This window comes from Anas acuta, chromosome 9, assembly GCF_963932015.1.
Source record: "Anas acuta chromosome 9, bAnaAcu1.1, whole genome shotgun sequence".
NCBI lineage: Eukaryota > Metazoa > Chordata > Aves > Anseriformes > Anatidae > Anas > Anas acuta.
In genome coordinates, this window is record NC_088987.1 from 372,021 (window position 1) to 398,966 (window position 26,946).

The 26,946-nt window shown below is 43.4% G+C and overlaps 1 protein-coding gene across 8 annotated transcripts; it reads left to right on the plus strand.

Moving 5' to 3' along the window:
* TSC22D2 (TSC22 domain family member 2) lies at positions 1-26,174 on the plus strand. 8 transcript variants are annotated; one of them, XM_068691933.1, is made up of 5 exons: positions 1-2,742; positions 13,113-13,186; positions 16,866-16,937; positions 23,425-23,476; positions 24,597-24,736. In XM_068691933.1, exons 1-4 carry the CDS (start codon positions 758-760, stop codon positions 23,463-23,465), a joined length of 2,172 nt encoding a protein of 723 aa, XP_068548034.1. In that variant the 5' UTR covers positions 1-757; the 3' UTR covers positions 23,466-23,476; positions 24,597-24,736. The 8 variants fall into 8 exon arrangements, 7 of the variants coding, with proteins under 7 accessions (XP_068548034.1, XP_068548035.1, XP_068548036.1 ...); XR_011099302.1 differs by having other exon boundaries at positions 2-2,742; positions 13,113-13,194; positions 24,597-24,683; XM_068691935.1 differs by lacking the exon at positions 13,113-13,186 and having other exon boundaries at positions 2-2,742; positions 16,866-16,974.
* Positions 26,175-26,946: the final 772 nt, after the last annotated feature.

The window sequence follows — 26,946 nt, forward strand, 5'->3', positions numbered from 1 at the left end:
CGTCGGGGGGCGGGGCGGCGCCGCTCCCGGCATGCCGCGCGGCAGGACTTGAGCCCCATCTTGGGCGAGGGAGCCGCAGTCGGAGCCCGCGCGCCCGGGGCCGGCGCAGCGCAGCGCAGGGGCCGCCGCCCGCCCGGCCTCCAGCCCGGCCTCCAGCCCGCCCGCCGCCCTCGCCGCGCAGGGGCCGCCGCCCGCCTCCTCCGCCCGCGGCAGCCGCCCGCGGCCGGTTCCGAGCAGGATGCGCCTGGCGCTGGTGTCCAGGTAGAGCGCGGAGCGGGGCGGGGGGACGCGGGGCCGCCTGGGCCTCGCCCGGCCAGCGCGGGGCCCTCGGGCGGGCCGGGCCGCGGGGCGCTTCTGCCGCCGCCCCCTGCCCAGCCCGGGCCGCGCCCTGCGCCCCCCACCCGGCGGGCCGGGCCGGGCCGGGAACCGAGCGGCAGGAAGCGCGGAGCGGGGCCGGGGAGCAGCAGCAGCAGCAGCAGGAGGAGGAGGAGGAGGAGGAGGAGGCCGAGCAGGCCCCGCGGCCCGGCGCGGGAGGAGGGCTGCGGCCGGGGAGGAAGAGGAGGAGCGGCGCCGCCGCCCCCCGCGCGGCCCCCGAGCGGGAGCGCCGCGGCCGGGCCCGCCGCAGGGCAGGAAGGCGCCGGAGGATGCGCGGCAGCGCCGGGGGCCCGGCCGGCACGCCGTGACAGCCCGCGCCGCCCCCGGCCGGCGCCGCGCTCGCCGCGCCCCGGCTGCCGGAGCCCCTCCCCGCGGCAGAAACATGTCCAAGATGCCGGCCAAGAAGAAGAGCTGCTTCCAGATCACCAGCGTGACCACGGCGCAGGTGGCCAGCAGCATCACCGAGGACACGGAGAGCCTGGACGACCCCGACGAGTCCCGCACCGAGGACGTGTCTTCTGAAATCTTCGACGTTTCCCGAGCCACCGACTACGGCCCCGAGGACGTCTGCGAGCGGAGCTCCTCCGAAGAGACTCTTAACAACGTGGGCGAGGCCGAAACTCCCGGCAGCGTCTCTCCCAACCTCCTCCTGGACGGGCAGCTGGCCGCGGCTGCTGGCGGGGGAGCTGCGGCTCCGCCAGCCGTGGCCCCCAGCGGGGGGGCTGTGCCCAAGAGCTCTGCCGTGCCCCTGCCGGTTGCCGCCCCCAGCGCTGCCGTGGCAGGAGGCAGCGGCGCTCAAACTGCCTTGCCCTCCACAGGGCCTTCTGCAGCTGCCGCCCCTGGGACAATGTCTCAGACAGTGGCTGCTGCGTGCAGCTCCCGCTTCAGGGTGATCAAGCTGGACCATGGCACAGGCGAGCCCTACAGGCGAGGACGATGGACGTGTATGGAGTATTATGACCGGGACTCTGATGGTGGCGGTGTTCTGGGCAGGACTGGAGATTGCATTAGGCACAGTAGCACCTTCGAGCAGGCCGCTCAAGAGAGGGACAGCGGTCTTGGTGCCACAGGAGGTTCCGTCGTGGTCTCCGCTGTGCCAGCATCGGCACATGGCCCTGATTCCATAGCTGACAGTTCCCTTACTGCTGTGTCACAGCTGCTCCAGACAGAGAAGATGAGCCTACAGCAACCTAGTTTTGTCATTGGGCAACAACAGCAGCCACAACAACCCATAGGTGGGGCCATGCCTCAAAGTACTGCTCAGCCTATGTTTTCAGGGGCTTCAGTAGCAAATCAGCAAATGATGGTGCCGCAGCAATCGCAGCCACAAGTGAATACGCAGAGTGTTGCACAGGCTGGACCCAATGGGAAAGGCATGGCACCTCCGAGTGTAACAATAGGCCAGCCCAGCATGCCTGTGGCACAGCAGCAGGTGCAGCAAGCGAGCATACCAGTGACTCAGCCTCAACAATTTGCTTATTCTCAGTCCCAGATTCCACCACCCGTACATCTATTGCCGACGCAACCTTCTGGTCAGTCTGAATACATGCAACACATGACAATTATGCAGTCTCAAGGAGCTATACAACAAGCTGCTGCAGGCTCTGTTCCAAGTACTGTGGCTTCCAGCCTGCCTGTGGGCCAGGTGGCTGGCCAGAACCCCTCACCTGTGGGAGCAGCTGTGATGGGGGTGTCGGCGCAGCCGGGTGAAGCGGTCGGACAGGGATCAGCAGTAATGCAGAGTGGCCAGACACAAGCTGGTCAGACTGCCGTTCCGCAACCAGGAGGTGTGGTGCAGCAAGGGATTGGACACGCGGGGGTTGTGCAACAGAAATCTGTGACTCAGCATCAAATGGGTGGAAGCAGTCAAGTGTCTGGAATGCCTGGTGCTCCCCATGCCGTGGTTTCTGGAGTTCAGAACGTGCCTGCAGTTGTGCCCGGTACAAGCGTGCCTAGCGTGTCTACCACTTCTGTTACTATGCCAAATGTCCCTGTTACGCTGGTCCAGTCGCAGCTGACTAGCCACACTTCTGTCAGTAGAAGTACCGGTGTTGTCCAGCAGCAGCATGTCGGACACTCCTTAATACAAGGCGCCCCTAACGTACCTACGAATCTGCCACAGTCAAACCTTGGACAGTTTCAGACTCAAGCTCAACCCATAGTAGGCCAGATCGATGAGACTAGAAGAAAATCGGAACCCCTACCTCAGCCACCACTTTCTCTTACAGCTGAAAATAAACCTCTTGTGAAGCCTCCCATTCCAGATGCTCTAGCAAACCCTCTTCAGTTACCTGCGAGTACTCCTATGAACAGTCTTGCCAGCTCAGTGTTTGGCATATCTATTCCCGTTGATGGTGATGAAGACAGGTATGAGTTATTTTTTAACACCATAAAAATACCTTTTAGTAAGGGGTAAAAGAATCCTTCAACTTACTGTCAAGTTTTCTATCAGTTCATATTTTTCAAAAAGTCTTAACTGAAATTTTGCTTTCATCGAATTGTACAAAACAGCAGAGTGTTTAGGCAAGTAGCAAACTGTAATCTTTCTCAGGCTGCAATTGTGATTACTTTTCTCTCAAAGCTGGGCAGAAAAGGGCAAGAAAGCTGCTTAATGCACAAATAATTCATCTTCTGAATCAAAGTGACTGAAAACTGTCTGCCCTCCTACACATAATTGCTCAGTGCGTGAAGAAGTCTGTTCACTCCTCTCCTTTCCCCTGAACTTAGTGTAAAATAGCCAAATGACAGCTGGGTTAGAGTAACGCTCCACTGCTGTATTGAACTGTGCCTTGCTGTCTGAGGGCCAACCAGTTGAGGTATCTTGGAAAACTTACAAGCTTCTAGCACCGATTCCGTTTTTTAAATTATCCTGCATTTTACATTACCAGTCAGTGAGGCAAGTACTTGCATCTGGACATGCGTGTTAGGTGCTGACGTAGTGGAAGCTCTACAGATGATAGGTCTTTGAATGAAAAGGATACCACTTACACTGCTTACTTGAGTGAAGATGTAGACACAACGGAAAGCAAGAAAATGTATTTTGAGGTTGTAATCGAAAAATAATTAAGAACTGTCGATTTTAGTTATGTAGTGTAGCGTGTAATGTGAGAAGGCGTGCTGAAGGGCCTGAGAGAGGGACCGTGGATTTCTTTGATTCTCGTAGACTTGTCAGACTGTTCTGGAGGGTAGCATGATGGCTAAAGCTGTGCTTACTGACTGCTCCTTTGAGAGAGGACTTCCAAGGAAAGCAGAGTTTAAGCATTGAGTTCATGTCATTAACATTTATTGCTGGGATTACTGCATTTGGGGGGAATGAAACGTATGTATATGTGTTATATTTGTTTGTATCTTTAAAAATAGGAGTAACACCTTTATGAAAAGGTCTGATATGCCTAAATTATCCTTAGGCCTTCCCTTCCCTCAGAACACCAGGCTGTCTGATAATGCTGTCAGTGTTGCTTCGAGTGCTTTTTAGTAAAACTGCTGCACGTGTGGGGTCAGGGTGTCTTGGGTGGAGTAGGTACCCCAAAGACAAATTAGTCTTTTAAGAGTTAGTTCTGCAGTAACAATGGCCTTGTGCTCACTGCAGCTTTGCCTAGCTTCATTTCAGGTGGTAACCTTCCGGATACCTTTATGCAAGCGAGAGCTGGCTTGAAGGCAGCTGAGTTCTCATTAAAGTCATAGAAGACTTAGTTCTGCAGTTAAATTTCTCTGGTGGTCGTGCCTACTTCAAGTGGGTTCCTGACAAACTCTTCGTAGTGCAAATCAGGTTTGATTTCAGCCTGGTATTTTTAATAGCTCTGAATATTTATAAAAAAAAAAAAAAGCTTGTTTTTAATCATGTTAATGATTTTCATTTTGCATAGCTTGTAATATGTAATGTTTATATAAAGTGTGGAAACAGACGTGACGGTGACAAGTGAATCCCTTACCTCATGGTGAGGGGAAGACTTGTGTGACTTAGAGCTCTAAGTTGCAAACTTTGTGTTGGCTACTAGTGAGACAGGTCTTGGTAGCCATGCCCTGAACAGTGATTTTTAAAAGTTATTTTTGTTTTGTGTTATTTGAGGTTGAGCCACCTTGCAGCACTGCTTCGTGCACTGCTCGCTTCTGAAGCTTTCTCAGAAACGTGGCCACGAGAGCCACGAGTGAGAAACAGGAACGGATCGGAGTGCAGCGTTCTTTGTACGTGCTGCCCTACGACGTGCAGTAGGGAAACTAACTTGTGGTTATCTTGAAAGAAATGCGTACTTCTCAGTTGTCTGCTTCTGCGCTGGGTGATAAAACCTAGTCATTTGCTGAAGTGGTGCACTGAGCAGGAGCTCTGTGGTGTGTGTCTCTGCCAGCTTGGAATAGCTTGATTTAGTAGCAGTGCTGGTAAGTAATGAAAGCTTACCCTAAACAGGCCCACGCATTGCACAACGTAGGAGATGGAGATCTAAGTTTTTTTACTTCCACTGTTTTCAGACAAAGGAGAAAAGCCTAACAGCTTGTTAAGCGCTGTTTTACCACTTAATTTATATTTGCTTTACTCGCTGAGAAGGCTTTGTTATAAAATTACTGCTTGTTCACTGTTTTCCTCCTTCTCCTGCTTTTTTCCTCTTTCCAGCCTTTAAATTACACCATTACTCCCCTGGGCTTATTCCCAGCTGCTTAATGGTCTGAAATCAGTGGTGAAATAGTTAATGAAGACCTTCAAGTGTCATTAATAGGCTGAGGGTTGACACTGCGATAAAACTAATAGGGCGCAAAGGGAGCTTGCACATGGTGAGTCACTGCTTCAGGCTGCCTGCGGGTTCAGGAAGTTAACGCTTGGTTTTGTGCAGAGAATTTACTTTGTGATTGCAAGAGCTCGAAACTCTGTGGAAAGCATTTTTCTTTTCAAGCATAACGTGTGACATTAAGGTTGTAGGCAGGTGTCTGCATTTCTTCTGACACCTTTGACTATATTTAAGCATTTTTATATGCTTGAAACTTCACAAACTTGTACAGATTATTCTTATAGTACTCTTCTAAGATAATGATTCATCAGGGAATACTGTATAGCTCTAAATATCCTGAGTTCATCTAGTAAGTCCTTCACCACTTCGAATATGAAGAGGAACTGTTTGGTAAAATAGTTTAGGAAGAGACCTCTTTCAAAACAGACCGAGAGCTATAGTAAGAGACAGAGGCCTATTATAAGATGCTGGTCAGCTCCAATGTTGAGAAAAAGTTCTTTGTATTCCTCTCTTACGGTCTACTGTTTTAAATTGTCCCACATCTAAAATTGGAGTGGAGGAAGTGATGCATACGCACATTGAGGTGTGAGGAGATGATACATGTATAGAACTATTTATCTGTAGATGTAGAACTGATTTTTTTGCAAGATGTGTTGCCTAAAAACCTTCAATTTCCTGCCTTGATAGTCCATTACACTTTCACGGCAATATAAATGAAACTGCAGTTCCTTCTGTTGACCTGCTGAATAATGATGAATTGAGTAACCATGAAATCTTACCGGGGAGGGGGGTCCAGAATAAAAAAGCCTTTGACACATCGCAGCCTTCCTTTAAAAAGCAAAGCTCTGTTACTCAGTTTAGGTATCAAAATCGCTAAGATGTTAAAAAGAGAAATATATTCTGTACAAGTTATGAAAGGTCTACTGCATAAGGTTTCTTTCCTCGCAATGTGTCTACAAGTAGAATAAAGTGCAGCAGTATGCAAGGATTGAGGAAATGCTACTCTTACTGAGCTAGATGTGGACGTTGCAAGCCACTTTAAGTTTAATGTCTGCCAAATGCTATGAAAACAGCTAGAACTGGATTTCATGTTCACATCAACTAGCCTTTAACAGCAGCTTGTTTCAGGATCAGCGTATCAGTTCTTCATTCACCTTCACGTCCATGTGTACCCAAATTTGTAGCTGACAGGCATAATGTTGTAGCTGCTTTAATATTTTATTTTGGCTCTTGGGGGAAAAGAAATATGTTGCCTCTGTTAAAAGAATGTTACTGAGAAAGCTTGTTCAAGCCTCCTGCATGTTTGGCAGACTTTGGGGGCAAAATATTACTAGGCATGTTGGAAAAGGAGCAGAGTATAGATCACTTTCCAGAGATAGCTGACCAGCTTGAACTGTGCCGGCTGTATTCCAGGAATGCTAATGAATGGCTGCAATTGTGGACTGTCAGCTGCAGCAGCTAAACTGTTGAAAACCTGGCTGTACAGACCTCTTCACAGCATACGTCTCTGCTCAGTTAAATCACTTTTTTGTGTAGTGTACTAATTGTTGCTGACAAAGTATAATTGTTGAAACTGAGCTCTTGAGACCCTATTCATAATGTAAGGAAGAAAGAAACAGCATAGGAATGGAGGTAACTTTGGTGTCAGTTTTTTTATGTATTGCCCTGGATGCAGATTTTGTTGTACTCCTGAAGAATGAGCGCTCTGCGCATGCATACCAGCAAGCAGTACTTGAACTGCATTGTTATTGAGTTCTGTCCCTTCCTTCACTGTGTTTGTCAACTTATTAAAACTCCGAACTCCACTGCAGCTAGGGATCTGAATGTGATTTCATCTCCCCTAAAGGGCTCCGAGTAAGAGGGTTTGCAGAGGCAGGTGAGGATGAGATGCGGGCGTGCTCTCGCAGTTCAGTGGCCAGAGCTACAGCACTTGGAACACAGCTGAGAGGGGACCTGCGAGGTGGACGGTGCAGTGGGTGCTATCCACGGATAGTTAACACAAATAAAGCTGCAATTGGTTGCATTCATGTCGTGTACTTCCTATAGCAAAAGTTCCATAAAGTAACTCTGTCACAGTGCTTTCTAGATTATGGAAAGCTTAACATGTTGTATGTTCTTGAGTGTTAAAAGGCGTTTAAACAGAAAATTGCGATTGCTTGTTTGGCAGTGCTGTTTTCCAGTGTACACTGTTAAATGCCTTTGTTAAGGGCAAATCCATACCATCTGAAACCTAAGGAGGTGTAATTGTTTCAGATGAGATGGTTATTAAAAGGAAGAAAGGGGGAAAATACTTGAAAGAATTTCATGAACTTAAACAACTTGGCTTGTTCTGAAGACTGCAGTATACCAGCTCTGAAATAAATGGTTCTCTGTACCTTATACTCCCAAGTATTTTGCTCAGCTGCTGTAGGTTTGTTTTTTTTCTGCTCACTACAGCAGAGTGCAAGTTTTCCATAGTCAGCCTCTTTCTCAATGCTGTTTTGTATGATAGAAATAACAGCATATGTTTCATGGGAGCTTTTTGAAAGCTCTCATTAAAAGCTGAACGTTCAAGTCTTTAGGTTTGTTGAGCTAGGCAGGACTCCTGAGCTACTGCCAAGCTACCGGAACTGAAATTGCTCTCGGACATACGCGTCCTCCCAAGTTCCTGATACTCCCTTACAGTAAAGGGTCCATTAAGAGAAAAGGAACTGTTCCCTGTGACTGTACTGGTTATTGAGTATCACCCTGTTGCATTTTGAGGTTATGTTTTTTCAGTTATAAAGCTGATGATTAATAGCTTCTGCTGCTCATGGGAAAAAAAAAAAAAAAACAAACACAAAATGCATACATGAAGTTGTTTTGTGTTAGCAAAGATTCTTTAAAATTCTGTGAAAATTTTACTGCCAAAGTATGAGTATTTCAGTTCTGGTAGAGAAATCTAGGTTGTCAGCCTCAGGTGTTTACTTTTAGTCATGTATTTGACAAACTGTAAAGATAAAATTATTTATAGTAAGAAGGTTCTCCAGGCATAAAAGGTTGCTTGAAGTGTAGTGTCTTCATTATTCTTCTTAAAAATCCCTTTATTTTTAAAGTTATAAATTCAAACATGTATTAAGTGCTAGTAAATGCTTTGCGTTACAGGATAATCTATTTTTACTCATGTAAGGCAGGTGAGTTGCCTGTTCTGCCACGTGAAGGACAGCCAGATGCTTGTCTTCTTACTCTGCCTGAAAAAAATTATTCCAAGAGGTTTTTTGTATATATGTTCACCCTCTGAAGCTAGGAATAATATTTGTATCATGACAGCTTGATTGAATTCTTTTCTCACTGCAGTGAGAAGGTGGAAATACTGATCAGTATAACAGCGCTGTCAGCTTCTAGCACACTGACAGCTGGCCTGTCCGTGTGGTGCTCATTGGAGTTCACAAACCGAGAGAGATCTGTCCATAGCAGAAGGCATCTACAGAACGGGACAGGCTGGGTTTGGAGGCACCTGCAGGTCCTTCTGCTGCAGCCCTGCCCCAGCCGGGCTGCTGAGGGCCATGTCCTGGCAGCTTCTGAAGGTCCCCAAGGAGACCCCAGCACCCTGTGGCACCCGCCCGGCACAGAAGCATTGCCTAGGGGCCACAGGGAGCCAGTTTGTGCCCAGAGCCCCTGCCCCTGGTGCTGGTTTGGAGGTTGCAAGGTCCTTGAACGCCTTGACCAACCCTACAGTGCCTCTTTAAAATAACATCTTGAAGCCAAGTGGTAGCCCTTGTGCTGAGTGTGTGTTAGTTATAATTTGAGCTGAGTGCACGCGTGCATGAAACAGGTTGTAAAGAACTTGTAAATGATGTAGAAAGGCAAAGAAGTGAACATGCAAACTGTGCCATCCATAGTCTAGATTCTAATATCCGCTTAAAAAGCGAAGTACTTAAACCTGTTTGCTAAGAGATGCTTTCTTGACCCATGTCACATAAATAAGGACAGGAAGGATTTTGCTGAGTCTCCTTGAATCTATTTCCCTTTACTTTTTTTTCTTTCTCACAAATCTTTGACAACAATATTTATTTCAAGAACAGGAACTCCTAGTATTTATTAGTAGATAAAATATATTAAATTTCTGTACTGTAACTTCATGTGCAATGTAGTTGGGGGGATTTCAATTCTGGGCTGTTTTCTATGAAAATTAATATTCTCAAGCAAACTGTTCACTCTGCAGTGCCTCTTTCATCAATAATCAAACTGTTCTTCCTTTCATCAATAGGTTTGGTGAAGTCTAGTTTGTGGGCAGAGCAAGTAGTAGGAGCCTAATCCTGTGTAGTGATAAGTTCATATGTATTGCTAAATGCTTTCTTCTTCAGCAGCCAAGCTGAGAGTAGAAGTCAAGGTAATTCTCTTGTATTGAGAACTGAGTATGAAAGGAATAGTTGAATTTCAGAGTATTTTTCTTAAATGTAAATGTAAAAGATGAGCACTACCTGAACTCTTAGGCAAAGTTCCCTCCAAGAATGATTGTTAACCTAGTGCAGTTACAGACCTCTGTTATTTAGTTACGTCTTACGATGAGGTGCCTCCCTTTTATCAGTTCACAGCGCTGTGTACAGGAAGCGTACTGTCCCACTGTCCTCATTAATTCTTGCCAATGTAATTGAGCTGTAACTCTTCCTTCACAGAGACGTTCACTCATGCTTTCAAAAACTGTAATAAAACGAAGAGAGAAGTCACACTTTTCACGTTCCTGTGTTCTACTGGCTTGGTAGCTTTTGCCTGCCAGATTTTTTGTATATACAAAGTGACATTAATCAGAAAAAGCCTTGAATTTACTGGTGGCAAAACTCGGTAGACCTGAGTGAATACTTAGGTATAGTTGCACCTAAGACATCTCATCTGGTTAGCTTCTCTAAAGCAAATGTACCATGTGACTTGTAGATATTAAACTACTTCAGAAATTAGTTTGAATTTAATGTTGTCTCAAAAGGTTCTGGTATTTTAGACAAGATTTTCCACAGTCGACAGTCAAATTCTTTAAATAAATAAAGCCTCACAAACAAAAGAAACATCACCATAACAAAAAAAAAAAAAGGCATGAGAAAATCAACCAAGCAACCAAAGTGCACATGGGGAAGAAAACTTGCTATTAGATCCTAATTCAGTGTGGAAGTGAGGCTGGGTCACCTGTTGTCTCACAAAGCACTCTCACCTCAGGCATGTCTGTTCCCTAATGCTATGAAATGGTGTATGATCTACTTTGGAACAAGACTATCAAGGACTTTGAGTATGTTTTAAAATGTAATGGTGAGTCAAGTGGAAAAGTGTTTTCTGCAACTATGCATTGCTGTAACAAGTAGAGAACGTTGGCATCCCTTCTGCGTAACTCAGGAAAATGGTGATCCTGCCTGGGAGGGCACGGTGGAGGTACCAGAGACTGCTTTGTTCAGAGCTGCGTGCTGAGTGCTCGGATTATTTGCTGTATCCCTCTGCTGTGACCATTATTAATGTTGATCTCACCTGCTCAGTCCATGCTGTATTCTCACCTTCAGTTCTTTTAAGTGTTTTTACTCTTTTCCCTGGCGAATGTCGGGACTGAAGAATGTTACAAGTGTTATTTCAGAGTCCAGGCCCCCAGAGCAAGGGCAAGCTAATGCCATCATTTCAACAGACCAAGCGGATGGCAGCGAAATGGCTCTGTCAGACTTGCTTACTGTGACCACTTGACAGTCATCTCATTCACTTTCTGCTTAGAGAGCTCTAGTTTGTACAAAAAGAAATATTTTCCAAAATCCTCTTGGTGGAGAAGATTCAGGCTACTGCTCTGATCTTTCCTGTGGAAAGGAATAGGCAACTCTGGTAGGAAACTGGAGTTTTTTTCTCATACCTTAAATCCAAACATCAGGAGTTCGAGGTGCAGCTTAGTTGAAACCAAGCTGTTAATGTCAGACTGGTGTTGCATTTCAGGTGATACGTACTTGAGCTTATTAGCTGCAGTTTCATCATTTCTGGAAGCATTGAGAGGGAGTGTACAGCTTGTTTGTAAAGCATCTGAGGCATTGCTGGTGCTGCAGACAGTATCCTGATTGCTGCTGTGCAGTACATCCGGCTGTTCTATCTCCTTCATCTTGAGTTATGTTGCAAAACTGCTGTTAAGCATGTCCTATGTGAAGTGATTTTTTTAGCAGTTAAATTTGATTTTTCTGGTGGAGCTCAGTCCTGTGCTGAATGCTTTGTTTCCACTTAATGATATTTTCATTCTCAAGTAGACCATGAACCTTAAAGTCCACGGTGGTTTGGAGCCACTGTCCCAAAAACAGGCCGCTAATTTAGTCAGCCTTTCCTGTCGCAATAGTTAAAATGCATCTAAAACTGAATGCAACAGTCTAATTCTTGCTGTTCTCAGCATATGTATTTCAGATATAATGGCTTTAAAGAAGGAACTGTGTAATTAAACACAACTTGATAGCTTTAATCTTTTTTCTCCTTCTTTAATTCCACGTTGACTGCCCCAAGTTTAATATTTGCCAAGTCTCTCATGTAAGCTCTGTACTCTGGTTACTGTGTTTTGTAGGTAGAATATCTGGAGATCCCACAGTTGACTTATAGTACTATAAATAAGAAGTGGAACAGCTTTTAAAAGAGGAGTGGAAAAGGAATTTTGTTATTAGGCTAAACACAATCTTAAAATGCAATAAACTTCGCAGGGAGTTTCCTGATAAGCTGTTGTTAAGTGACAACAAAACCCCTGGTTCAACTCCTAAAGGAACCACCCCAACTGTTTTCATCTGAACACCAAGTGTGGTCAGTCTTTGCAGGCTGTAGCTCCTAGGTACATAGCAAGCTACTAGTGAAACAGCCTTTTGGTGATCAGTACAACATGGAACTGAAAACTAACTTCTGTTTCAAATGCTTCTAGGCAATATAATCTTGTATAAATTTTAGAAGTTTTTTTCTGTGCATTGATAAATATGGCTAAATAACAGTTTTATTTTGCGGGTGCATAGTCAGGTTCCTATAAAGTTCTGTGCAGAGGATAAAGAAAGAGAAGCTTGCTGCTGAATTTCCCATCCTTCTGATGCAAGAGCATTACTCTATAATTAATGACCTTCTAAGAACAGGAACACAAGAATATAGGGTGCTTTACTAATACTTTCTCATCTTCACATGCTAGAATATGAGCTTTCTGTTCAACAAAGAATTTTGTTTTAGAGTGATCATCACTCACTTTCCACCAGAAAAGTAAATGAACTATATGGTTGAAATGAAAGGCAGCTTGGTTTCAGAGTATAAACTAGTCTTTCTTTACTTCTTTATATTCTGTTTCATAGTTAAATTTGGTTCCTGTAGAAATTAAAGTTCTTCCTTTGAATAGAATCCAAGTTCTTGCTAGTGATCTCACGAATTCTCAAAGAATTGTGAAAGATGGGCCGATGGGTTCGTCTGGGCATGTAAGGGCCTGGAATCTTTTTTGGAGCAACAGCTATCACCAAGGATGGGAATTCCACCATTACTTTAAGATTTCTTTTCTATTCCTTACTGTTTGCGTGGAAAACAATTCTGATGTGTAATACAAACTTCTGCAAGTTAAAACCCCAAAACCCATAGTAATCTTATTGTGCTTATACCCAACAAGAATGAGATTTTTCTATTCCTTTGCAGATATTTTAAAGTACATGAAGCCTAGAACTGTTTTCCATCTCTCTTCAGTGCTTAATTTTCCTACTTTTGGTACTGATTAATTGGGGGAGAGGGAGGAAATGGAAAATAACATCTTATAGTGGTCTTACCTGAACCTTGGTAGGTTTATATCCTTCTGGACAGTTTGCATCTGAAACTGTAAGAAATCTAAGTTAGGGGCCAAATAAAACAAGACTTCAGTTAGTATATGCATAGCTTGTGTAAGACTGAAATATCACAACTTCGATACTTCTGCTTAGATTCTCTTCAGTGGAATTGCACTCAACTACTGATTCCATGTTTTGTAGTTGTGCTGCTGATTGTTGCTACCAGAGCATAATGCTTCGTGCTTATCCTTATTGAATTGCATCCTTTTTATTTCAGACCATTGCTCCAATTGGGCAAGATCTTCCTGAATTCTATTCCTGCTGTCCAGAGTGCTTGCAGATCATCTGCAGGTATAAAGGTAGTCTGTACTCCACTGCCCAAGTCGTGGATTAAAGTTTCTTATAACAGACTCGGAGGAGACCCCTGGAGAGCTCTGGCTGATGCATCCTTCCCTTCTTCCACTGAACTTTTGGAGAGCCACGTGTACAGAGTAGTTGATCAATTGTGGACCCACTTTGAATAAGCCATGATCTTAATTACAAAGATGTCATGCAAGGTGGCATTAAAAGCACTACTAATTTAATAATAATTAGATCTTCTGTATTCTTTCTATATGAGGCCTGTTAATTTTTTTCATAAAGAATTTTTGGTTCACATAAGCTTCTAAAATGGCAATCCATGCCAGTTTGCTGCTGTATAGGTAATAATAGGTGCTTCTATTTTGCTTTGATTTTCATCTGAGGTATTGAACGTGGGTTGTTTGACCTGTTAGTTTCATGTTCTTCACCTTCATGGGTACTTTGGCATTTTTATTCTTCTGCATCATCCCTATCCTCAGTTAATCACTGATACTGAGACAGAACTGTCTGAGGTGGAGTGGTATGAACATTTATTGCGACACCTTGAATAATTCTTGGTATTCTTCAGGTATTCTTCCTTTTGTGGCCTTTAACTGCTGCTGTTGGCCAGTACTTGAAGCATGCTCAGCTGTGTAATGAGCAGCAATGCTCCTAGGCCTCCTTCGGAGGTGGGAGGTGGAAACAAGGCCGCTGTGGGTCGTGCTGGTAACTGCTACTTCCAGAGCCAGTACCCTTATTCAAATGAAACAGCATCTGTCTGTGTACTTGAAATTTTGCCAGCTTTCCTGGGCATGCTTTCTAGCAAAGCAGAGCTCTCTCGAGTAAAGTTTCAATTTGGCACGAGTGTGCCCTGATTAACAGCAGTGGGAGGGAGGATACCCTTCCAAAGGTGGGGGGAGAGGTCGGATATTGTTCAGACTTCCCTTTTGAAGGGAAAGTTGATGTTTCAGGTATGCACAGAACTGTTAAAAATGTCATCCTTTAAATTTAGATCAAACTTCTGTCATGCTAAAACTGCTGTTAGAGACAGTTCTGGAGTGTGTAGAGAACACTGGAGTTTGTGAGCGTTTAGAGGAAATAAATCTCCTGTAGGACTTCGTCACAGAGAAACGGACTCTTGTACAAAGCGAGATGCAGTTTGAATGCCTAAACTTGCTGTGCTAGTCAGCTGTCATAGGCTCGGGATCTGGGATCAAGCCATCCTTGGGAACACCTCTTCTTCTCCAACCAGAGATGGAGAAAAATGCCTGGTGGGGCTCCTCTGGTGAAGCGCTGGGGGCCGCATGTCTAGCTGGCTGTTGGGCCCTGCTGTGTGCCTGCCAGCAGCTGGGACTGAAGCTTGGTGCCTGCTTCTGGGGAGGGAGCCTCAGGAATCAGCTTCCCTGGTCCGGGCGGCCCCTGGGTCCCGTGGGGACTTCTGGTGTGTGGTGGCTGCGCTGCAGGGGAGGCTGCGCTGCTGCTGTGAGCAGTTCTCTCGCTCGTTTCAGCAAGCTGAAAGGAGTTCGGTAATTCTCCAACCCTTCACAGTTTAATGTGGTTAAAAACAGGTGCCTCAGCAGCCTGGAGCTCAAACATCGGCTCAGACCTGCATGTCAGACATCAGTTACTTCTCTGGATTTGCTCTTTGTATTGAGCCACCCCCCATTAATGTCTTGAGTGAGGTAGAGTAGGAAATGTGAGTTGTCTAAGGTAGAGTAGGAAATGTGAGTTGTCTAAGGTAACATACCCTGCTGCTGAGATTTTTGTAAAAATGAGAATTTAACAAGAAAACTTGCTCGTGCTTTTTCAGATATTTTCCAGATACTTGCTTAAGAATTGTGAGAGTATATTGCATGTAGGGTGTCAGTGCAAAAATAGATTGTGCGAAATATGTGCTGTGTGGTTGTAAGCCACAACCTTTCAAAGCTAGCAATAGGTTTTGCATGATGCAAGTAAATTTATCCTGGGAGATAAATGACTTTTTGTTTACAGTCAATTTATGAGGAAGAGACTTCTACATATGCATGAGATATCTTAATTAGAAAGAAGAGGTTGGGCCTCATCCTTCCTTTAAGCAAAGGAGTGCTGTTGTGTCTGCAGGTGCCAGTTACTTCCTATGTTATGTTGCTGTATCCTTTACCTGTTGTGCTGCTACGTACTGCTCCTCCCTATAATTACTTGAATTAATTGTCACTCAAGCGTGCAATACTTAGGAAAACATAAGTTCTAACATGAAATCATGGTATTTGGTCAGTTTGATCAAGCAGTATCTGCAGCAGGCTTTAAGCTACATTCATGGAGGGTAGAGAGTTGAAGGTAGGAGATGGAGTGACAGACACCACAAACAAGCGATTCCTGATCTGTGCTGAGCCGTGCGTTACTAGCTACTAACCCTGCTAGGCTGTTTGTATACAGCTGTCATGGGAATCAAGGTACTGCAGGTTAATAGGGTCTTATGGAGCTGCTTCTGTGATTTTTCTTATGATTTCAAGTATACATACAGTAATTGTGCTTAAATGGGAATAATTACCTTGAAGACAGTTGTTTTTAAGAAGTATTCTTGCTGCAAACTTAGAAAAGGGATGGACACCTGTGCTTCTAACGGTGGTATGAGCTTCTGATCTTAAAACTGCCTTCAAAAGGAAGCTTGAGCCAATGCTAGCTCTTCTGAAGATTGTTCAGCTAAGTTGTTAAATTCTTCTCCAGGGCTGGCACAGCTACACCAGTGTCAGGATACGCAGCAGTACTGATGAGTTCTAAGCTTGGGTGTAATGCTGATCCAGCTACTAGCAGTGGGGAGTTTTGACTTTGTGCTTCCTCTGGTATCCTATCAGCAATCAGTCTTCGGATGAGTGTTTGGATAATTATGGTCTTCAAATTACCCTCTTGGTATAATTGCTATCTGTGGGCAAATATGCACTGAACAAGGAGGAGTCAGGCTGTCTTAAGGGTTTGGCATTGGTGACAGAACTTGTGCCACCGTGTCCTGTGTTCAGAAAAGTGACCAGTCTGCTGGAGCTTGGCGAGATCCAGGGCAGCAGCTGGTGCTCAGGTTTAGGGCTCAGCAAGGGGCCCAACAGCAGTCGGCCCGTTGTACGTCAGGGGAAGCGTGAGGACAGCTGTGACAACCGCTTACAAAGGTAGCGAGATCTTCAATTCTGTATTTCAATTTTAACTTAACCTGTTCTTCAGTTTTCATCTTTAGTAGGTTGGATGTGGCCTATGTAGCTCTGACTCGGGAGTCCAGTTAGAGAATTCCTGTGTTTCTAATGTGAAGTAGGGTGTAAGGTAGAACAGATACACTGGGTAGTGTTCTAGAGCCATTTTGTGCAATGCCTTGGATGTGGGTATGTACAGCACTAGGGTGCTACACAGATTACCTATAGGAGACTGTCAGCATGCTAGGAGATGTTTCATTAGCAGCTTTTTCTGTATAGTCCTTTACAGAAGCAACCTAAAATAGCATGAAAATCAGTAGGAATTACGGAATCGATGCGTCTTTAATGGAAACTCATAGAAACAGTAAGGACGTTCAGCCAATCAGTCTTTTCTTTAGGTATTCTCTAAAGTCTAAACATGTGGATGAAAACTTAACCTGTCTGGATAGCTAAATTATTTTGGTAGAATAAGAGTTAGTATTTATATTATATATCCATTTTCAATATCTCTGTTTGATTCTTGGATCTCATAGGAATCCGTCAACTGCATTCTACCAAGCGTTCCATTTCAACAAGTTACGTGAGTCAAAGACCTTCTGGGATAGGTATGAATGCTTAAATATGGAATGCATACATGCTGAGGTATGCATGAATGGCTTTGCTCTATGCAAGTTTCTCGTCATTTCATTTGCGCAGAACTGTTGCTTGTGTCCAGAACTTCATGTTGGACCTCTGTTGCCTGGAAGTCTGAAAGCAGACATGGAGTTGAAATATCTGTAATGAAACTTATAACTGAAGTCTGAAATGCTATTTTTCTTCTTCCTTTATTATGCATGTGTACTACTTAAAGTATAAGCTGAAAGAGTTTAATGCTGGTCAGCTAATAGCTGGCCTTCAATAAAACATTTTACAGCTTCCTTAAAAACAAACAAACAAAAAAAAAACAAACAACTTTGACATTGTGACTCTTAAGTCTTATGTCAGAAAAAAAAGGTTGTGAAAATGTATTTAAACACAATTTTAATAAAGTTAAAATCTTTCAGGCTTGAGGCCAGGAAAGGAAGCTTAGTGGCTTGTTTCATTCTGCTGAAGTTAAACTAGATGGGTAACAAACACAAACTGTGACAAGGTATGAAGACAAAGTAAGCTTACTAAGCTGGCATTGAATTCATGGCGAGAAACTGCAATGAAGTGCAACAAAGTCATATTTGTTACAGATATGACTCGCCAGAGATGCATTACTAATTCATCAGTAGCTGCAAATGGTTTCTTTCCTGCACTTTAATGATTTTGAAGGTTTTTTTTTTTATTGTCAGCATTAAGTCCTAGTGACTATGTGACTTAATGTTTTGCGATGCTCTGGCCTGTCACAATACTGCTTAGCAAGCTCTGTGGAGTATAGATCTTATTTTTTTATTTTTATTTTTTTAAGTATTGGTAACAATTTCATCACTACTGGCTGCGTTTGACTTGAGAGGCTCTTCAACTTGCAAAAGCTTAACTGAATCCTTTAAAGTTTGCTTGGCAATAATTTGTATATTTTACAACACTGATGCTTAAAAGTAATGCTAATGCATCCTGCTGTTTTTTGTTAAAGTGCTAGCTTTAGGCCAAGTTTCAAAAGCACATCTTTTCTTGTACAAATGAGTATTTTTGTGTTGAGCTCTGGATGATGCCATTTCTCTGTATTTATGGGACAGTGTTAGTATTTATGTTCGAGGACTTAGTTAACTGAAGCAAACTTCAGGGACTTGAGTATAGGTTGGTACGTAAACCAAAAATGCACTGTGAGGCCTATCATTTATCTGTTTCTAATTTTTGTCTCTAACTTGAAATAATCCTTAAGATGCAGAAGTGGATTCAAAAAACCCAAGCAACTAAAATTGCTAGTGATTACAACTGAGACAGATACTAGATTCATGTATAATGTCCAAAACAGGCACTGGAAATGTGAAATACAGGAGGAAAAAAGCAATATAAGTGGCTTCTGAAAAATAGTCTTGTATCTTTGTTGAACACTTCATAGTGAAAGCAAGCATTTGTAAAAGTGTTGAAGCAACTTCATCAGGGGTGGTGCAAGCATTTCCAGTGAAAACCTGACGGGAGCTGAAGCCCAGTCCGTGCTCCCGCTCTGGGCCGTGGGCACGCAGAGGGAAGCCCCAGCAGGCAGGGGCAGCCTCCAGTGCCAGCAGGAGCCCGTTCTCAGGCCTGGGATGTCTGATGGCAAGTTAAGTGGTGTGGGGCTTCTGTGGTCTCAGGTTTGTGAAAGAAGTCTCTGCCGCAAAAAAAATGAAAGTCCTGAGTTCCTCAGAGTCCTTGTTTCCTCATCCCAAAACTTAGCGGTTCACGTGCTACAGAACATAATGATCTTAAACCTGGTCGTAGGCTTTTTAACTGTGTTCTGCAGCTCCTTCAGAAACAGTCTGTGAACCTCAGGGATTTACTTGTTAGGAGAATTTAGTGCAAACATAGAAGAAAATCTTCCTATGTCACTGTAGTATTGTTCTGAACAAGTACGGATTGTTCTCCTGTGAGCAGCCATCTCCTGGGACTGTTGGAAGCCAGCGAAGTGGCTACGTGCTATCACAATAGATACGTATTGCTAAAAATTCTTGACTAAACTAGAGGCAAGTATTTCTCACTAATACCCCTCAGCAGGGAAGAGTGATGATAACATTCAAACTGTTAAATAGTAGTGAAGTGAGGAGCCCTGCAAATGTTTTCCCTTCTTAGTTTTCGCCTAGGTGTTGCTCAGGGCATGAGTCTCAGCAGTCTTTTTGACTGGCACTATTACTTCAGAGGATTAAGAAGGGGAGTAAGGGCTTTTTGGCATATCCATATGAGTCTGGATGATGGCTGTGGGGCCTGATTTCCTTCGTGTGGTAATGGTAGCATAGGAGCTTCATATGGATTTGCCTAAACCAGCCATTGTTGTTGGTAAACTTTAATTCCAAGCAATATTATTAAGTTTCCATTGCATTTTTCTGTGAAGCATTAAACATCCATGAATTTCAAGTGTTGCAGGAGATCAGTTAAACATGCCTTAACTCCTTAAACAAGAGATAAGGCTTCTATGGGGGGACTAAATAGTTTGGCTAGTGGTAAGATGTCAAGAGGTGCATAGTTGACCATGGTAACTCCCCAGTGAGGGGAAAGAACAAGTTAACATCCTTATTGTTTTAGTTTGAAATTCACTTACAAAGGGAACAAATACCTCTGAAATACCTTACTGATCCTTTCAGAAAGGTTACTTCAAAGTCTCATTTAAAGTGGCAACAAGGAAGGAGCTAGGGGAGGTCAGCTAGTTCAGGGATGTCTCAGGTTGTGGTTTATGATGCCATCTTTTCCACCTTCAACTAAAGCAGGATAGATCTAGTGCTGGAGTTACCGTGTGTTAGCTGGGGGATGTCACTTGCCACCAGTGTACCTCTTGCTGTAGGTTCTGCAGGTAGTCTTTCCTGCTCTCACAGGGTCAGCAAAGCTGGGTGATAGGCTTAATGTATCTCAAGGTGGGATGTGGAAGTACAGTGTCTCTTGATATTAAATTAAACAAAAAAAAAAGGCAAGAAAATGCAAGGAAACCTGTGCATTCTGGGAGTTTTTGGGGGGATGACTTCCCCGCAATAAGTTTCTCTAAGGTAGTACGTTAATCAGTAATGTGGCTAAACACAGGACGTGCTCTTAAACTGGAAACACACAAGCTTCAAAACTGGCCTGCAACGTCCTGTCAGTAGGACTCGCGGTCTCACTTAAATGTGGAATGCTGTTACCTGCTGTAGTTCCTGACAGCGCCAAGGTGGGCCTGTGTGTAACTCACCTTCCTACTGCAGGTAGTGCTGATACAAAATCCGTGCATTACTGAGGACTGGAATCTGTAAAGATAAATGTTGGTTTTTGAACCATGCAGAGTGAGTTAAGTTGTAAATGCCTTTCTTTTGGAACTTCAATTCTTAGTCTTTCTACCTAGCTTTCAAAGCGAATTGTGAAGTTAAGTACAAATCTCTTGGAGGGATGATGGGTCTATCTAAAGTCACTGATGGTGAAAATACTGACTGACCACAGTGGTGCCTGTTGAATTCATCAAAATGGATTATAATGCATCCATCCTTCAGGTAGTGCTGAAGGTTAAATTTTCCTCCTACCATTAACAAAGTCAACGTTAAGGCATTAACTTTTTTTGCTGTCTTCCGATCTACTGATCCTCAATTTTTACACTTTATTGACTTTCCTTTGAACAGTGTCATTCAACTTTTTGGAATAGTCTATAGTAAGCAAGTTTTCCTGAACCATAGAATTACACTTTACAGAAAAGCACTTGTCTGATCACTGTGCAACACCAATACTGCCCGTAATTTATACACTGGCATATGTTGTGCTGTCAGGCCTACCAAAGAATTGTTTCACATTATTATAGCTTGTTGATGATACTGAAGCCTCTGAGTGACATCTTTCCACCCTTGTGGGATACCATATCTCCACAGGAGAAATTTTTGTAGCAGTGAAGTCAGAATTGTACTGAGCTTTTAACAATGTGCTGCCTTCTGGAAAGTGCAATTGCTCTACATTAAATATAGAATATTAATATATTAAATATACACTGGAAATCAGATGTGCACTTTGACTTACCAGTTCTCTTCTTGTTTTCTTCATTTGTGTGTAAATGGTGGTCCAAGAGGCTTCTCTTCCCTGTTGACAAGGCATTTGAAACAAAATAGTGCTGTTCTTGAGTTGCATATACACATTAAGAATATTTTTCCTATGTAAGGAATTACGAGGTGCAAGCTGTAAGTGTTGGATAAAACACTTTTATTCCAAAAGCTGCATACCTGATGGTGTGCTATAGCTAAGCAATGTTATCAGTCATATCTAGTTTTGCCCATGGTCTTCTCAAAACGTGAAAACTATATTTAAGGCATTGGGATTGTTGAAATCATCTAAATGAGGAATTTCTCAGACTAAGTAGTTTTTTGTCTATCTGCTGCATATGGTAGAAGGGCCTTCCCCAGAGAGAGGTGGTTAAAAAGCAAAACTGTAGTCGTGAAAGCTGACACAGATTGCTGCAAGTCTCACCTTGGTGCGGTGACCTCCCCTGGCCGGCCCCCTCACCCCGGGGCAGGGAGCTGTACCCACACGTTGCAGGTCTCCCAGGCTGCTGCTGCTCTGCAGTGTTGTATTTCCAGCAGACACCTGGGAAGTTGAGTGTCCCTTGACAGCAAGCGCTAGCAATCATGACGCTTACAGCTGCTTGTAGACAATTTCCTCTGCTTCCTCGTCCTGGTTGGCTGCTCTGTAACGTGCTCCAGCCACAGTACCTCCCTCACAGCCCTTTCCCCTGACTTACCCAGGGCTACTCGGCCCATCCTAACGCAGAGGGCTACCCCACCTCCTCTCCTTCCCTGCCTGGCTCTGGAGCAGCCTGCAGCCGTCCCTCTCGGTGCTCCAGCTGCACGAGCCATCCCATGCCTAGGATATCAGAGCCCTGAGACTGAGCTGAAAGTGCCGGTTCCCCCTGCTCCTTTTCCCCCCTGCTATGTGCGTTTGTGTAGAGGCATTTAAGTTGAGCCCCTGCACAACTGGAACACATTTCTTGGTAAATGCGTGTTCAGCAGCTTAGTTACAGATGGCAGGCTTTGTCTACTTTGCCACCAGAGGCTGTTACTTTCTGAGTCTCAGAAGCCAATTCCCTTTACTTGTAAATGCTCAGTGCTGGGTACCGGCTGTTTTTGTGGGACTCTGTAAAATGGGCTTCCCTGAAGTGCCGTGTTCTTTCAGCAGTGAGCCTTTGTCTCACATACGTAACTAATATTTATGACCACCTTGCTGATACTCACTGTAAAAAGCTTTAAGTATTTTTTCTTAGTGTGTGGTATCAGCGAGTGTTACGTACTCTTAAAGGGGCAAGTTTCCAAGCCTGACTGCAAACCTTCCCTTTTTCCTGTATATTAACTTTTTTTTTAATGTGGCTGCACACTGCTGATAGCAACTTCCTCCTCTGGTGGAGCATATCAGTAGGTGTCACTAGCAGGCCCGGCAAGTAGTCCAAGAACTGCAGTCTTGTGTCCGGCACGGGGCTGTGGGCTGAAGTTGGATCACCAGGACCTAGTATAGGAGGTCAGACAAGGAGAGTAAGGGATGACAGAAAATGCACGTGGTTTGAATTTATTCTGTGGCTGCCGTGGATGTGTTCCTCTGCTGAATCCTGTCTTATGCCCGGGGGTGGGCTACACCTCTTCTCCACCTAGAGAATCAGTCTGGAGGAGATCAGGGGACACCCCCAGATTTGTGTTTCTGTGTTGTGACTTGAAAACAGCCAGCCTAAAAATACTAAGACCTGAATTGCTGTGATCTGATATTTAAAGATGTAGTCCACCATCTTGTTTGCCACAGTAAATCTAAAAGCCACCCGCTTTCTTGTACTGACTGAGATGTTTTGTCGGACTGCTCTGCATTCGTATGTCTTTTGGAACAAGGTTGACTCAGAGCTGCAAAAGGGCAGTGCATTTTCTAGATCATTAAACACGATCCTCTGAGAATTCACTGAAACTGAGTAAATGCTCTTGTGGAGTCTTGTGGAGTTACAGGTCTGTGGACATGTCTTATACTCCTATTGACTACCGCTGCTTGGTTGCAAAGTAGTGAAGGCAATGCAGATCCAATTATTTCCTAATGGGAAGTAATCTTCAAGTAAAGCCAGAGAACAAATATTACACTCTTTTTTTTCACTGCTTTATAAAAGCAATTTAGCAGAAATTAAACTAGAGGTACGGACCTCATGAATATCCCATGCCTGCTTTCCCCAGGAAAGAAAGCTGAAAAATGAGCCAGGGAATTAAAGCAGTCATTCTACTGGCTATTCAAATGTGCTTTCCTGTGTCATACCTGCAGTCCAAGGAATTACAGGCTGAAGGAGCAGTGTCTCGTAAGTGCTCTGTCCTAGGCAATACGGCTGGGGGGACATTACGTGGTTATGCATTGAACCTTTGACCCTGAAGCTCTAGCCTTTCAGAAAACATGTTCTGGGAATCCTATGGGTGCCGAGCTTTAACGCAATGATACGGTAATGCTCACAAAGTTTTCTGTTTGTATTTACAGTGCATCTGGTGCAAGTGTTGTTGCCATTGACAACAAAATAGAACAGGCAATGGTAAGTAAAGAAACCCAAGCTATTATTTCTAATAGGTTCAGCAGTTTGTCATTGAGCATAAGTTTCCAGCTGTTTTGTCCTACAAGTCAGTAACTTTCCTTCAGTTGGGTCAGATGGAGAAAAAAAGGATTTGTTTGAAAAAGGGATTTTATATATAAACTATGGGATGACCACAAACAAGGTATTTCTTTTAACTTTTAACTTAGTGACATTTTGCTTATGCTTGTCACTTACATCGTTGGCCCAAAAATGTTCTTAATGAATTTTTATATAAATTTCCGTGAACAAGCTGAGACTGAATTTAAAGCAGTGCTGAAAATAGCACGAGTCTCTTATTTTAGTGATGTTCATTTCTGGTTTCTTCATTGTCCATTTTACTGTGCCATCCTTCACAGTTAGTTCAGCTTCAGTTAAATTCAATTTGATTTTTCTTTGTGCTGATTTAGGGGCTTTCTTATTTCTTGACCTTTGTATACCTCAGTGCTTGGGATTCAACACAGGACTCCTACCACCAGGTCAAAACTTCAGAGCTGATGCTTCCATTCTGGGTAGCTGCATAATTCTAGGGCTTTGTCTTCAGTATAACTGAGGTGACAAGGCTTCACGCGGTGGCAGGTGATGGTTTATGTGTACTGCAGTCCTGCCTATTGAAGCTGTTCATGGGAGAAAGCTTCATTTGAGCAGCTAACGCAGGCCTCGAAGGCCATAAGGATAGGGTAGTACCTGAAGGTTACTGTTGTCCTAATATTCTGTAGGATTATACATACATGCAATATAACAGAAAGACCCTTTCAGAAGTTCTGTATCTACTCAGGTTACTTTAACTTCGTCAGTGTTCCTTGTTCTTCAGTGGGGGTGAGGTGGGATAGAAGTCAGTGATAACAGAAACATGCTTAGGTGGCTGTGTGCTGGAACGTGGTTACTGCTGAATGCTGCAAGCAAAGCTTTGGATGTATGGGCCGCTTTACAGTGAGTTAAAGCACTAGGTTAACTGTTCTTGAAGGCTAATTTGTTCAGGCTAACTATGAATTATTATTTATAGTGAGGCAGTGAATTCTGGGCTTGGGGTGGAACGGCACTGTTCTTCCAGTTGGAGTAACTGTCAACTTGTTCTTTGCAGGATCTAGTGAAAAGCCATTTGATGTATGCAGTAAGAGAAGAAGTGGAAGTCCTGAAGGAACAAATAAAAGAATTAGTTGAAAGAAACTCTTTACTTGAACGAGAAAATGCACTGTTAAAATCTCTTTCAAACAATGATCAGTTATCCCAACTTTCAACCCAACAGGCCAATCCTAGTAGCACTTCACAAGCGCAAGCAGTGATAGCACAGCCTCCACAGCCAACACAACCTCCACAGCAGCCGAATGTCTCCTCAGCGTAAAGCTTTCTTGCCTCGTTTAAAAACAAAAAACCTGAGAGCAGTCTGTCCTTGTGTGCCACTGATGTTCTTTCCACTTTATATGAAAGCGAGTAGCCATGCTTCTGTTGTGTGTTTGGCCTTTTCAGTATTAGACAATCATTCTCCAAGAGCTTTCCCTCACTGATATGTTATGAAGTGCAGTTGGTGTCCATTATGTCATCAGTGCACAAGGGGAGTGGTAGACGGAGTTGTTAATGCAGAGAATGCATTTGCTTGGTGTGCCAGAGTGAGGTCTTTAAGAGCTTTGGTGGCTCTCCGAGGTTTCCATTGCCCATGGATTACTTTGAGCCTTGCTATCTTGTAAGAAGTAACAATTCATCTTAAGAGCCACTGTTCTTTCAATATAAGTAACATTTGCCTACATTAGTTTCATTTATTTGTTTTATTTATTACAGGGCTGCTATTTTCATAATGTACATGAACAATGTCACAGAACTTTTTTAATTTTTTAATAAATGTATGTATCAGTAAAATGATAGATGGGATTGCGTTTAATAGATAAAATGTTTAGGCAATAATTGAACAAAAGAATCCTGGCATATTTCTAACACTAATGGCAATTTACCTTTGGTATTTATTTACGGTAGTAAAGATCCAGCTTGAATGTAAATTTTGTATAGAGTGTAAGTATGAAGACCATAGTGCATCTGTACAGGTAGTCACCAGTTATTGTGATATAATAAATAATTGATGGGCTATTTTGATGAAGAAAACTTTGCTCATTTCTGTTTCTACTTTCTAATAGAGAGAAATTGCCACGATTCCTCTGCTTTTTGACATTTCGTATAATTTTTTTTTTGGGTGGGAATAAAAAGCTGTGAAATTGTTCAACCTACTTTGTAACCAAAGAAGCAAAGCTGTGTAATTGAGTTTTTTTATTTTATAATGCACATTCTTTATGTATTTTTATTTAGTGTTTTCTCATTCACAACTTTCTTTGCTGTCTAGCATGATCTGCATGACCTATAATCTTTGAACCACTTTCGTACCTCATGTTTTTATCCAGCACTCTTATTGTAATATGTAATAGTCTGTGAACAATGTCAAATAAAAAAGAAAGAACAGCTGGTGTTGGTGGAGCTGAGCTAGTGTGCTATGCACTAGTTGTTTAAAAAAAATGAAGTGAGCCATCTTTTGTTCATTTAAAATGGTGTTTTGAATTTCGTATGCAGAAAACGTTTTGTTACATTGCAGATTTTAATGTATTTAATAAATGCAACATGCAGATTAAGTGCAGTGTATACTGAGTATTTAAATTAAAAATGTACATTTCATAAATACAGTTTCAAGCGAGACCATCATTTGTGTAAACTAACACAGTGTGTCAAATTGATGTATAAATATATATTTTAACACATTTTCTGAAATTAAATTGCAGTTTTGTTGAAAATTCATGGCTGTAGATATTGTTACAATGTAACTAAATTCTGTAGCTTTTTAAAATTCTGTATTTTTTTATCAAAACAAAGGCAACTAGGGAGCCAGTAGTGGAATAATGCTGAAATTCTAACTGCAGTGCTGGAGTTCTAACTGCTTTTCTTGCAATAATCTTGCTGTGTGGTTTTTGTTTTTTGGTTTTTTTTTTTTTTTGGTGTGGCTTTTGAGGGGTGTTCTGGGAACAGCATATTTCTAATGTGGTCGGTGACTCTACTGGTTTGTTCTTGTACCAATCACGACGTGCTGAGGTATTGGTTTGGTTTGGTATCTTGGTGACAAAGCCAATCATTTACTTTTGGGAAGGTTCTCCGAAGAGCACGCCGCACAGCACGCCTTCCCCAAGCACGGTGTGGGGCACAACTGCGAGCTGCTGTTCCAGAGCAGGCTCTCTGGTTCGCTCCTGGGCCTGCGCCTGTTCCGTCATTGTGCCAGCATTACCTCCGTGTCCTCACCCTGTGTTTGTCTCAGCTCTGGTCACGTTCATATGTTACAGAAAAAACAACACTGGAAACTGAATGTTGGTGCCTTCCCTTCACTTCCCTTCATCTCCGGTGTTCTTCTAGTTGACAGCACCACCCCTTTCTGGTAAGCATCTGTTCACAGCACAGTTCAG

Bases quoted from the DNA above. Each gene is read 5' to 3' on its own strand.
- TSC22D2 (XM_068691931.1), top strand. From the start codon at position 758: ATGTCCAAGATGCCGGCCAAGAAGAAGAGCTGCTTCCAGATCACCAGC. The intron at 2,743-16,865 runs GTATGAGTTATT...TGGATCTCATAG, and splicing joins GTTGATGGTGATGAAGACAG to GAATCCGTCAACTGCATTCT. The intron at 23,477-24,596 runs GTAAGTAAAGAA...TGTTCTTTGCAG, and splicing joins ACAAAATAGAACAGGCAATG to GATCTAGTGAAAAGCCATTT.